General features: G+C 41.8%; 1 protein-coding gene across 1 annotated transcript in view; it reads left to right on the top strand.

Moving 5' to 3' along the window:
- lekr1 (leucine, glutamate and lysine rich 1) overlaps positions 1-12,900 on the top strand; it is a 77,682-nt gene that overhangs the window by 23,120 nt on the left and 41,662 nt on the right. The window contains exon 4 of the mRNA XM_055226205.1: positions 7,101-7,182. Coding sequence (XP_055082180.1) covers positions 7,101-7,182 — 82 coding nt within the window. The remainder of the gene's footprint in view (positions 1-7,100; positions 7,183-12,900) is intronic.

The following is a 12,900-nucleotide window of genomic DNA, read 5'->3' as shown; positions in this document are numbered from 1 at the left end:
TCTTGAGAGGTGTTGGACTCTCCATTTCTCTGGCGTGGCCCGCGGGGAGTGGCGGCGAGCTGGTGTGGGCTTGCTCATTGCCCCACAGCTCAGCCGCCACGTGTTGGAGTTCACCCCGGTGAATGAGAGGGTCGCGTCCCTGCGCCTTCGGGTTGGGGACAGGTCTCTCACTGTTGTGTCAGCCTAGGGGCCAAACAGCAGTGCAGAGTACCCGGTCTTCTTGGAGTCCCTGGGAGGGGTACTAGACAGTGCACCAACCGGGGACTCCGTTGTTCTCCTGGGGGACTTAAATGCCCATGTGGGTAATGACAGTGACACTTGGAGGGGCGTGATTGGGAGGAATGGCCTCCCCGATCTGAACCCGAGTGGTGTTTTGTTATTGGACTTCTGTGCTAGTCACAGTTTGTCCATAACAAACACCATGTTCGAGCACAAGGGTGTCCATCGGTGCATGTGGCACCAGGACACTCTAGGTCAGAGGTCGATGATCGATTTTGTTGTCGTGTCATCTGACCTCCGACCGCGTGTGTTGGACACTTGGGTGAAGAGAGGGGCTGAGCTGTCAACTGATCACCACCTGGTGGTGAGTTGGAGTCCGCTGGCGGAGGAGGAAGCCGGACAGACCTGGCAGGCCCAAGCGCATCGTGACGGTATGCTGGGAACGCTTGGCAGAGCCTTCTGTCAGATGGGTCTTCAACTCCCACCTCCGGGAGAGCTTCTCCCTGTTCCCGGGGGAGGCTGGGGACATGGACTCTGAGTGGGCCATGTTCTCCACCTCTATTGTCAATGCGGCTGCTCATAGTTGTGGTCGCAAGGTCTGCGGTGCTTGTCGCGGCGGCAATCCCCGAACCCGGTGGTGGACACCGGGAGTAAGGGATGCCGTCAAACTGAAGAAGGAGTCCTATCGAGCCTTGTTGGCTCGTGGGAGGAGGCCATGGAGGAGGACTATCGGACGGCCTCAAAGAGATTCTGGCAAAACTGTCCGATGCCTCAGGAGGGGGAAGCATTGCTTCACCAACACTGTTTACAGTGTGGGTGGAGAGCTGCTGACCTCGACTGGGAATGTTGTTGGGCGGTGGAAGGAATACTTTGAGGATCTCCTCAATCACACTGTCACGTCTTCCAAGGAGGAAGCAGAAACTGGGGACCCGGAGGCGGACTCGTCCATCACCCTGGCTGAAGTCACTGAGGTGGTTGGCAAGTTCCTCAGTGGTAAGGCTCCAGGGGTGGATGAGATCCGTCCTGAGTACCTCAAGTCTCTGGATGTTGTGGGGCTGTCTTGGCTGACACGTCCTTGCAACATCACGTGGCGGTCGGGGACAGTACCTGTGGAATGGCAGACCGGGGTGGTGGTCCCTCTGTATAAGAAGGGGGACCGGAGGGTGTGTTCCAATTACAGGGGAATCACACTCCTCAGCCTTCCCGGTAAGGTCTATTCCAGGGTACTGGAGAGGAGAATCCGACTGATAGTCGAACCTCGGATTCAGGAGGAGCAGTGTGGTTTTCGTCCTGGTCGCGGAACACTGGACCAGCTCTATACTCTCCATCGGGTCCTTGAGGGTTCATGGGAGTTTGCCCAACCAGTCCACATGTGTTTTGTGGATTTGGAGAAGGCATTCCACCGTGTCCCTCGTGGTGTCCTTTGGGGGGTGCTCTGGGAGTATGGAGTCCGGGGCTCTTTGCTAAGGGCTGTCCGGTCCCTGGATGACCGGAGCAGGAGCTGTGTTTGCATTGCCGGCAGTAAGTCAGACCTGTTCCCGGTGCATGTTGGACTCTGCCAGGGCTGCTCTTTGTGGCGCAGCCAGGGGCCGGAGGGGTCTGGTTTGGGAACCACAGGATTTCATCTCTGCTGTTTGCAGATGATGTTGTCCTGATGGCTTCTTCGAGCCAGGACCTGCAGCAGGCACTGGGGCGGTTTGCAGCCGAGTGTGAAGCAGCTGGGATGAGAATCAGCTCCTCCAAATCCGAGGCCATGGTTCTCGACCGGAAAAATGTGGTTTGCCCTCTCCGGGTGGGTGGTGAGTCTCTGCCTCAAGTGGAGGAGTTCAAGTATCTCGGGTTCTTGTTCACGAGTGAGGGAAGGATGGAGCGTGAGATTGACAGGCGTATTGGTGCAGCGTCTGCAGTGATGCGGTCACTGGATCAGACTGTTGTGGTGAAGAAGGAGCTGAGCCCAAAGGCAAAGCTCTCGATTTACTGGTCAATCTACGTTCCTACCCTCACCTATGGTCATGAGCTCTGGGTAATGACCGAAAGGACAAGGAAATGGGTTTCCTCCGCAGGGTGGCTGGGTGCACCCTTAGGGATAGGGTGAGGAGCTCGGTCAGACGGGAGGAGCTCGGAGTAGAGCCGCTGCTCCTACACGTTGAGAGGAACCAGTTAAGGTTGCTCGGGCATCTGCTTAGGATGCCTCCTGGACGCCTGCCTAGGGAGGTGTTCTGGGCATGTCCCACCGGGAGGAGGCCCCGGGGAAGACCCAGGACACGTTGGAGGGACTATGTCTCTCGGCTGGCCTGGAAACGCCTTGGGGTCCCACCGGAGGAGCTGGGGGACGTGTCCGGGGTGAGGGAAGTCTGGGAGTCCCTGCTTAGACTGCTCCCACCGCGACCCGGCCCCGGATAAGTGGAAGAAAATGGATGGATGGATGGAATATTGTACATGCAGTACTATTTGTACATGTAGTATTATCATTTGTCGTCTATATTTTCTTCAGCAGTATATCGTACTTCAAAATCTGTTATTGTGACAGGCTTGGTTTTTGACCCTACAATACCTCTCAATAGAATAGAATCCCACTGTCCTCAGTCCTCTCTCCATGTCCATCAGTCTCCATCAGATGAAATGTAATGTCCAAAAGGGTGTCACTTTTAAGATATATTGTATAATTCAAACTTGAATAAAGCACTCCATTTTGAATTGTTACTTAGTCCCTCTTTTCTCTCTGATGTTGAATTATGACAGAGAAACAACTGTCTGGGTTCATCTCAGGCAACTGTTTTCAAATGGTTCTCGTCCAGCAACAACTCTGATTGGATCAAGTAGTCTGTCCTTGGTAGTTGCTCTTTTATGGTTCTTATCCAACAAAATGCTGTTTAAAATGTAGGAATATTATTCAGTCTCGTTTTTTTCAATACAATACGATGTGTTGCAAGGAACAAAAGATGTTTTCCTGAACTAGAAGAAATAAAAGTCAGGTATAGACCCTTTAATCATTACCAAAATGTACTTTATACTTCACTATAATGGCCCTATAAGTATTGTGTATTATGATGGAATTTTCTCTGCTTCTCTGTTCTATGGCATCCAGAACTGCCACATGCGGTGGTTTAGCCTGCCAGACAAATAACGTTACATAAATGAATTATGCATGGTGCTAGATTGAGAATCGTCAAATTATTTATTACAGGGCTGTAAATCAAAGGTGCGGTTTACACCTTTGTGGCAGATAAAGGCATTTAAGGAACTTTTACTACCACAGTCATAAGCTTTCTCCCCATAGGCCTGCCCATAACGTGTCTAATTTATATGCATATAATTTACATAATGCAGTGAGGAAGACATGTCTGACCAGTCGCCACCGGTGTTCTTAAGTCTGCATCACGATAACACACTTTGAAGTGTGATATATTGCTGAAGAAAAAATAGATAAACTATATATATATATATTATATATATATTATATATATATATATATATATATATATATATATATATATATATATATATATATATATATATATATATATCAAACATATTGAAACAGAAAACAAAAGTATAATTGTATACTGTATTGTTAAAAATGCAGCAGTACGTAAATAGCTGAAAATTTTGTATCACATCATAACAACTACACCTTAATTAACCTTAATAAAACATGAACAAAGACTTAATTAATTATGAACAAATGGTTTATTAATGATTAAGGCTTGGTAAATTCTTAAGGGTCCTGTACTTGATTTTTTCCCCATGTATTTGAACAAAAAACCCAAAACAGAAATAATGTATAAGCAGCTTGAGATCAAAATTTGTCTTCTGCATGCTGTCTGCATCTAATTACAAAGCATTTTATTGTCCAATAATCAGGATGTGAGCATTAACATGCTAGTTGTTTTACCACTTTACAGTGATGGTCTCTGAAAGTCATGAAAAGCACTCATTGCTGTGAATAATTAAGATGCTCATTTACAATTAACTAATTATGTCTATGCTCATGCTTTATTAAGGCTTGAATACATAGTAATATTGTTGTTGCCAAAAGTTTGAGTCATAGAAGTTATTTATTCAACCCTGTACAGCTCAAATTGTATTCTAGTATAAAAAGTTCCCCACTAGTACAAGAAAAAAGTGCCAACAATAAATATTGATCCTGAAAAATTATTGTTTAATACTAGTTATCATGACCTAAACAGCCAACATATTCACAAAAACCTAGGCCAACGTGCTAGCCTGCCTGCACCTTGCTTTCACTTCAAATCCTCTCAGCTCACTCAACTATTTGCACAACTATTTCTGTTGAGCCTGGTGCACTTGCCATTATTTGTGTGGGTGTGTGTGTGTTGCCCTACCCTCAAAGACCTTGTCATGTCACAGTGACCAGAAAGCAATTATCGGTATATTGCCACTTTGAGCTAGACTCCCTCCTCCTCCTCACTCCCTTCTTTTGAGAGAGAAAAACACAGAAAATTAGCGCTGGGGGAGAGAGAGCTGGAGGAAGTGGAAGAACAAAAAAACAAAAATAAAAAAAGAAATGGAGAGAGTGAATTGAATGGTAAGAGCTAGAGAAACAAAGAATAACCCCAAGGCAAACAAGAGGGCAGAATGTCAGGCTGACATTGCTGAATCAGGCTGAGAGCTTTCTCCATAAAGCTGAGCCAGAGTGCCCCTGCCCCGCGCTCAAGGACCCTCACAGACGTCTCATTCAAAATACAGTAGACACATGGGCAGACACAAGCACCCACGCTAACCATTCGCACAATAGCCAAGTGCACATGAGTCCAGGTTTGAGTTCTAAGCCAGTGGTTCTTTCGGTCCAATCAGTTTTGAAGGCTTACTTAACAAAGCTGGGGTAATTAAAACAGCTGCTTAAAAGAGTTTTCTTAATATATTACAACTAACAATTTTCCCTCTGATCTTATTCCAACTGGCATCTTGATGTTCTTGTTGAATTATAGCGCATATATATTAACTACATAAATGCAGACAACATATTTATACAACTTCATAGCACATAATATTATTTTCACGAAAAATTCAAACTCGATTTCGATACTACGGAATTGACTTAAGACTCAAACTGATTCCAACGCCACAATTATAATTAAAAACATATGCAAGTGGCGTACAACCGTTACCAAGTCTTTGTCAGTCTACCCCACAGACTGTATATATATAAATGGGCATCGCTAACACGCTACTTACCACGTTCCAAATAGAAAGCGAGCATGGGTGTGATCCAGTTCACTTACAATGAAAATTCTGGTATTTTTATTCCCCTATTTTGTCCATTAATCAAGATATGAAGATAAATAACAAACAAATCAGGCACCCAAAGCATTAGCAACAGGTTTGATTGACAGCGTTGCTAAGCGTCCGCTCCCTGCTAAACCAGCGGTGCAGGCGGGAAGTTGTATTACCTTCAACAGCCTCACTCTGGATTGGCTGTTTGGTTGCTATGATACTTGCAGTCAGAATTCCAAATATGGAACTGGGCTCCAAATATGCCTCTACAACTGCAAGCCTCAACGAGCTTCATTTGACAGGAGCCGAACGCTATGGGTGACGTCACACTCTCTTAGTCCACTTCTTAATGCAGTCTTATTAATGTAGTCTATGGTCTGCCCCATGGCACTACCACTGAGTGTTCATTAGCTCTGTATTCTTAGCACTCTCAGATCCAGTTTTCTTTTATTGCATTGCGCCTAAAAAGTATAGCACATAAAGTATCATTACCTTTCCACATTTTATTCCATTTTCGTTTGCATGCTTGCTTCAAATTTCCACTGGGGTTTTGTAAATTATAGTGACATAAAAACAAACAACCACATATTTTATTAGTTTTCCTACTATTATGATAATGCCTGTTTTATTGGCCACCTATTGGCTGTTACCATAGCAAAAATATTATCCTGATGTACTTTTGGTCTTTCATAAAAGTAACTACTCCTGAGAAAAAGGGCAGCACATGTTAAGGTGAAAACACAACCTTAAAAATCATTCTAACTTAAACTGGGAAGGTCAGAAATTACAAAAATAAGATACACATTGGTACTAAAACAATTCATAGGACAGAAATGAACCTTTCCTGAATAGCTTTAGAATGATTTTGAGCTATATCCAAACAAGTAAACATAGACTATAAATGAATAACTTCTATGGACATGGACCACTATGGAACCTACCTGGACAACTGATAGATAACAGATATAAGGCCACATGCTAATATAAAAGAAAGTACTTAAAGTTGAAAATCACATTCTATTAAAGAGTGTTTTTTTTATTACATCGTGGCATTGGGATCAGTATTGAGTATCAAATCTATTCCTTGGTATCGAAATCGAGTGTGAAATTTTAGTATCGCGGCAATACTAACTTGAATTTTGTCATTCATTTCCATAAAAGCTATACATATATTTATTGACATTATTAAAGAGCTACACGTAATATTAGCCTAATATTAGCGTTTTCTGACACCTGTTTTCTGACATGGCTCTGTGTGCTGTATTCAAGCTGTCAGCTAGACCGTGAATAGAACAGTAGCAGACACTTTGTATTGACTTGTTAACAACACATTCTGGTGTACAATTTCAAACTTTTCCCAAACCGATGTGTCCGACATGTTTACCTTTCTTCTATTTGTTGTCACTTCTTTGAACAATTTCATCAAGTGTAGAATTCCTTATTTTTTTTTACAATGCTCTACTTTGCCTGCCGTACCTGTCTGTCAGTGGCTTCTCCGTCTTCGCTCTTTTGTGTAAATCATACTGCATTTTAGCCGCGGGTGACAAGTCTGAAAAAGTGCCAACACTGGAGTGCTTTTGTCGACTTTTACAATACCTTTCCGCTGTCAAATCAATTTTTCCTATCTGTGTCTTTGTGAACAGGGATACGGCACGATTTGGCACATTCCGCTGGCGAATTGCAGAAAATGACACTGGAAAAAGAACGGCTAAGTTTGCAGCTGATGTAAGTACACACCGGATTGGAATCATCGCAGGTGCTTTATGGTATGTGCGCTATGCTATGTGAGGAGCAGGTCAGAGCAAGGCTAGGGCTCAATTGGCTCTCTGTGTAATTGCCCAAAACCAATAGAAATCTACTGCACAGCCTCTAAGCCCCGCCCAAACCAGGAAATGCTCACGTTCCACATACCAGGCGGGCTAAGCTGCAAAAACACTGGATTTAATGTGCACAGAGGTCTAGTCAGGGTTATTGGGGAGTGTCAAAATAAAGTGGTGCAGGGTGGAGAAATAAGTTGCTGAAAAAGGAACATTTGTGTAAGCACTGATGAGGTAAGCAGGAAGACACTGTTAGCAAAGACAACACTTTGAATTCAGAGTTGGATTTAGCATCTACCTGCATACATTTGGAACAGCTTCTAGTATCTTAGAGAAAAAGAAACCACAAATCCCTCTTATGCAAGGCTGGTATATTTGAATTCATCAACCAGAATAGTCTGGAAACTGGTCACTAGGTTCATTTACATGGTCAGAAAAAACATCTAACATGTATAATAATCAGATAACCCCATAAAATTAGATGTCATTATTGGTGTGTGTTACATGCACAAATGAAATCTGATCATCAAACAGTTACAGCTGAATTTGGAAAACAAAGTACCATGAATTTTAAAATAAACTTTTCAACTTTTTGTTATTAGTTTTCCCTTTACCTCGTCCACACCTGCACAGCTGTGAACAATCAGAAAGAAATCAGATTATTTTCATCAGATATAACTATTTACATGGCGTTTCAATAATCTAAGCTTCAATAATGATCAGATTTGTGTTGTTTGTTCATATAGCCACTGTTAAATCTATATTATCATATTTAGCATCCATGGCAAATGAGATAATCGGGTTAGTGCATCCAATGAGCTATGAAAGATATTATATGTATATTATACGTATTTCCTGAACTAAAATGCCATTTATTTTCTTATAAAACAGTTATCCAACACACTAGGTAAGAAGCACTTAAAGACTGGAGTAGAAATGGCTTTACAGACTGCAATCACTCATTTGCCAAACACCTGAGTTAATTAAGCGGCTTACATAATGGTCATTTACTGACATTATTAGCTGTCACGGAATGACCCCTCTCCAAAGTATTATTTTTTCTTACTTCTAGCAAATGGCAAGTACATCCCCTCCCTCATGTCCTTAAAAAGATATTTACATCTTTGCCTACTTCTATCAGTGTATCAAGGTTTATTGATAATGGGTTATTACTAATAGAAAATTAGTATGCTTATTATGTCATTGATATAAAGTTGAGTAATCTTGTATATCCAGCCGGTCTTCTGCTCTATCAAAATGCTCCATTTCATCCTGTGATGTCACGGTCCTGATCATGTCACCATTCAATGTCTCATGTGTAAGTGTGTGAATGGTGGTGGCAAGAGGGCTGACCCCGATCCCGGTGCAGATTGGCAGTGTCACTTCCTTCAGTTTACTATGGAGTATATAGATTTGAAACTGCTTCACTCCTCAGTGCAACAACTAGTCCTTGTTATGTCTCGCAACCACTTTTGTTTTGTTTTTGTTTGCTTCCTTTTTTCTGAATGATGCATATATTTGTTCTGAATAATATGTGTATATTTGAAAGGAAACAATCTGTATCTTTCTAAAGTATTGGAAAAGCGTGTAGACTGTTTTATAAGTTCAGTCTTTATAATTTGTTGTTACATTCAGAAGATACAATATGTTATGGTAAAATGTAAAATAGAGAGGTGGCCAAAAGTATTGTTCACAATCCTGATCTATGACCTATAAGAGCCAGTGAAAAGGGATGATTTTGTGTAGTTCCAACTATTATCTGTTGAAAGTGGCATGTGCTTGGAGCTTGTTTGTGTGTGGACTCGGTATGTTTATCCCAAGATTTAGACGGGTGGATATCCTGGATGCTTGGTGTCTCACGCGACCCAGAGCCAGACATGTGGACATATGTTAGGAGGAGAAAGACTCTGTAGGCCATGTTGCATGATAAGATGTGTGTGCAAGAGGAGGCGATGTCAAGAGCAGCTTTATTGGATGATATGGCATGTGTGAGACAGCCTGTGTGCAGAGGGGGGATTGGAGGCCAGGGAAAGCAGAGGCATGCTCTAATCTCTGCAACTACTGTTTGACTGTGCAACCACATTATTAAAGTTTTTTAAGTGCAATCTCCAACTACTATTTTTGCCAGTGCCTCCATGTCACAGAGGTCCAGACCAAAGGCCAGATGGCAGGGCAGACTTGATTGGTTAAACCTCATTTACTGGTTGCTCTCTTTATTTTAAATCCCTGGAAATCCATGGATTTTAGTTTTATTGTTTTCTCTTTTTTCTTATTCGCTTTTGACATAGTTTATAATATGGACTAAACAAGCATATAAAGTGTCAAGTGGTTATTTGATTGTTAGGAATAGAGTTTTGCAAAGAAAAAGTGTGTGAGAGTGAAAAGTTTACATGGCAGAGTCATTGTCAGTGGTCCATAGTTGCAAGGTAAATTCTAGGCACTGCCACAAAATGAACTGAGGAACCTAAAAATAATTAGAAAGACACGTGCTGCCCTGTTTTAAAATTAGGGTAAACATTTTTGAACAAAAAGCATAAGAAATACCATATGCCAGAACCTCTACCTTCATGTTAAAATGGTTATAAAGAAACCAACATTCATGCACATTCGTGCACATCTGACTGAACATGCAGTAGGGTTAGAAATATATCAGTGTTCAAAACCAACAAATCAAAACTTAAATTATCAGTTGAGCACTCTGCTGAGTTGCCAGATTTTAGATAAAGAAATCTATTAGTATCAAGTATCAGCAGAGCTCCCAAACCTTTGATACACTTTAAGAAAAAAAAAGTCCAAGTTTGCTTATACATGATCCGTTGCTATGACAGCTGCTTGAACTTTGACCTCCTCATCGATCAAACATCAGTCCTCTGCACCTGTTGCATTTTTGCGGCGCCAGTCCGTTTCCATAGAAATTGTGATACACATATACATACACATATAATTCAGAGGTGGGCTAAGGACATAGCAGCTGTGGAATCCCTGTGATCCTGACAGGAAATCTGATTGGAACGTTAAACACTTTCAAACTGCATGCTTGCTCATAAATATCAAACACACGGTTGCAGTTGAGTGTTCTATCAGCTCTGCTTCTAAGAATTGATATTTTATATCTACACCGTGCTATGGCATTAGCCTGGCATAACATGAGTCTCTGCAGGCCAGTTTGTATTAGTTTTACTTTTTTTGCGATAAGAATGTGCCACTACAAGTATTAGCAATGATTTGAACAGACAATATAATTTTACAATCTGTCATTTCCTTATCTCAAAACACTTTTCACTGCTACTGGGACAGTGGCTATTTTCAAGGGTTAGTCGTTAGCATGGATTCTAAATGCTTTTACAGTATGCTAATCTCTGCTTAGTGAGACAAAACGATTTGAAAAATGTTGACAAAAGCACCCGTATTACAGGAAGCTGTTCTGTACAATAAATTGTTTTGTTACCACTCAAAATATATATTTTTTCTAATTCCTCTTTAGTTTAATTGTATGAGTCTCATCTTGATCTAGACATATTTTGTTACATTATGTTCGGCATGATGTTATTTGAAGCTACGTCATTTCACTTGTGTCAAAAATTGTGAAGCCTTTATAGCTCAGCTGTATAAACACAAAACAAAATTAGTACTCATTTTGTCATAATTGTATCTGTCAACAGTTTCTCTCCAATTCGAGAGTTTTCCCTCCACCCTCACACTGCGATGATGCCTGACACTTTTGCCAGACCATCCGAGTGCTCACACGGACAGTGACAAACTGCTCCGTGCGCTCCTGCTTCCGAGCGTCCTGCTGGATTGTGATTGGCAGGAAATGCTGAGCTCATCCTTTCATCAGGGGCTGAACACACGGAGGCGCCACGCACAGGTTGAAAGGATGGATTAGGACGGGAAAAGAGAGCTAGATGAAAGACAGGATGGATGCACGCGCTAACGGAGAGATGAAAGAGCGCCTGATGAAATAAGTGAAGGTCAAGAGAGAAAGAGCAAAGCGCCGATGTGATTGATGTGATACGTTTTTAAACAGCACCCCGGCAGCTCGCGACCATCTGCGCCTGTGGACGTGTAGCTAAAAAGTAACTATTGATCTCAAGGGGCAGCTGGGGACATGGTTTTTGGAACGTTCCCTCCACCTTTTGTTCCTCACCTTTTGATTCCCTCTTATTAGATACAATCAACTCTAGAGGAGGGAGTTTGGCTTTCATCGGTCCTACTGTTCTATACTCTTTTCCTCTTTTCATCTACTATCATGAAAGCACATACCTCGTGAGAATCAAATTGCAAATGCTTTAATTTATTGCTTGACTGTTTGCTCTCGCCTGATTGGCTGCTCTTGAAAGTGGATACACAAATGTTTATTCAGCAGGAGAGTTTGGCGTTGGCCGCTTGTCAATTAAAGGCTTTCATTATTCATTTATTCATTATTTATGTACCACTTATCCATGTGCGTCAGTCAGAGTTGTGTTGGAACCTATCCCAGCTGCTTGTGTTGGGTGCACTCTGGAAATTGGCCAGTTAATTGGAATGGGTGGCACTACTCCCTACTTACTGCAGGGAGAAAGGTTTGATCCTTAAGTTGTCTGTCTCTGTGTCTCTACATGTCTTGTTTGCTACGTTGGGACTTTGATTTGTACAAGCATTCGGTTAAAGATATGCATGCAAATTGGTCTAAAGTGTATAGGAGTCAGCTTTATATTCCCACAGCACTAACTTCCCACTTTTGGTAGACAATTTTGAAGAAAGGGTCCTATGTTAACTCATTTTAGGGATTTTATTTATTATTTTTTTGTAGTTTTTTGTTGTAGGGTTATAGCAAAGGTGTTGTTGTTTTTTCTTAAGGCATTTCTGTAGGATAATGGTTCATTTTAGGTCTTAATTGTATGATTAGGCAGATTAGATATATAAGACTGTGATTATGGCTAAGGTTAGAGCAAGGGTGAGAGTGGGGGTTATGGATTTACTTCCAAAAATCTCTTTTAAATGTGTTAAAACAAGGCTGTGGGAGCATCAAGCTCTTTTTTCAAAACCTTCTAAGAAACGTTTCTAAGGGCTGTGGGAACATAAGTACGCTCAAAGTTTAGACCACAGCACATGCTAGGGACTAAGAATCTGTCCTCAGCACGGTATTCCCAATTTCGGCAGTTTAATGAATGTCACTCCTCACTCTTCACTCCCATTTCATGCTTAGGTTTTTCATGTTAAGGCCCTCACTTTACAGGCGAGGAACACAGAATTTTGCATCAATATCGAGAACTTTATTCCCAACTTTGACAGTTTTTTTAATGTTACTCCTCACTCTTCACTCCCATTTCTTGCTTAGGTTGTTTCCTAATCCTTACCCTGCCATGAAAAAACTCACATTGATTTTTACAATAACAAATGCCTTGTCCTTTGTACCACTGAGTTTTGTTTGCCCGATATTTTATCCTCACTTTCAAACTATCATCCTCACTTGAATTTATGGCCAGTGCTTGGTGTCCAGATGCACTCTCAGATAAATAAGAACACTTCATGGACTTGTGCCAACAAATAAAACTTCACAAAGTTATCTTGTTTTGACATTGAATATTGAAGTTCTGTGACCACAAATAACCCACGCAAGTAGGATTTTCTATCGGATACATCA

The sequence above is a fragment of the Periophthalmus magnuspinnatus genome, chromosome 13, assembly GCF_009829125.3.
Source record: "Periophthalmus magnuspinnatus isolate fPerMag1 chromosome 13, fPerMag1.2.pri, whole genome shotgun sequence".
Lineage (NCBI taxonomy): Eukaryota > Metazoa > Chordata > Actinopteri > Gobiiformes > Gobiidae > Periophthalmus > Periophthalmus magnuspinnatus.
This window is presented reverse-complemented; position numbering and strand designations above follow the sequence as displayed.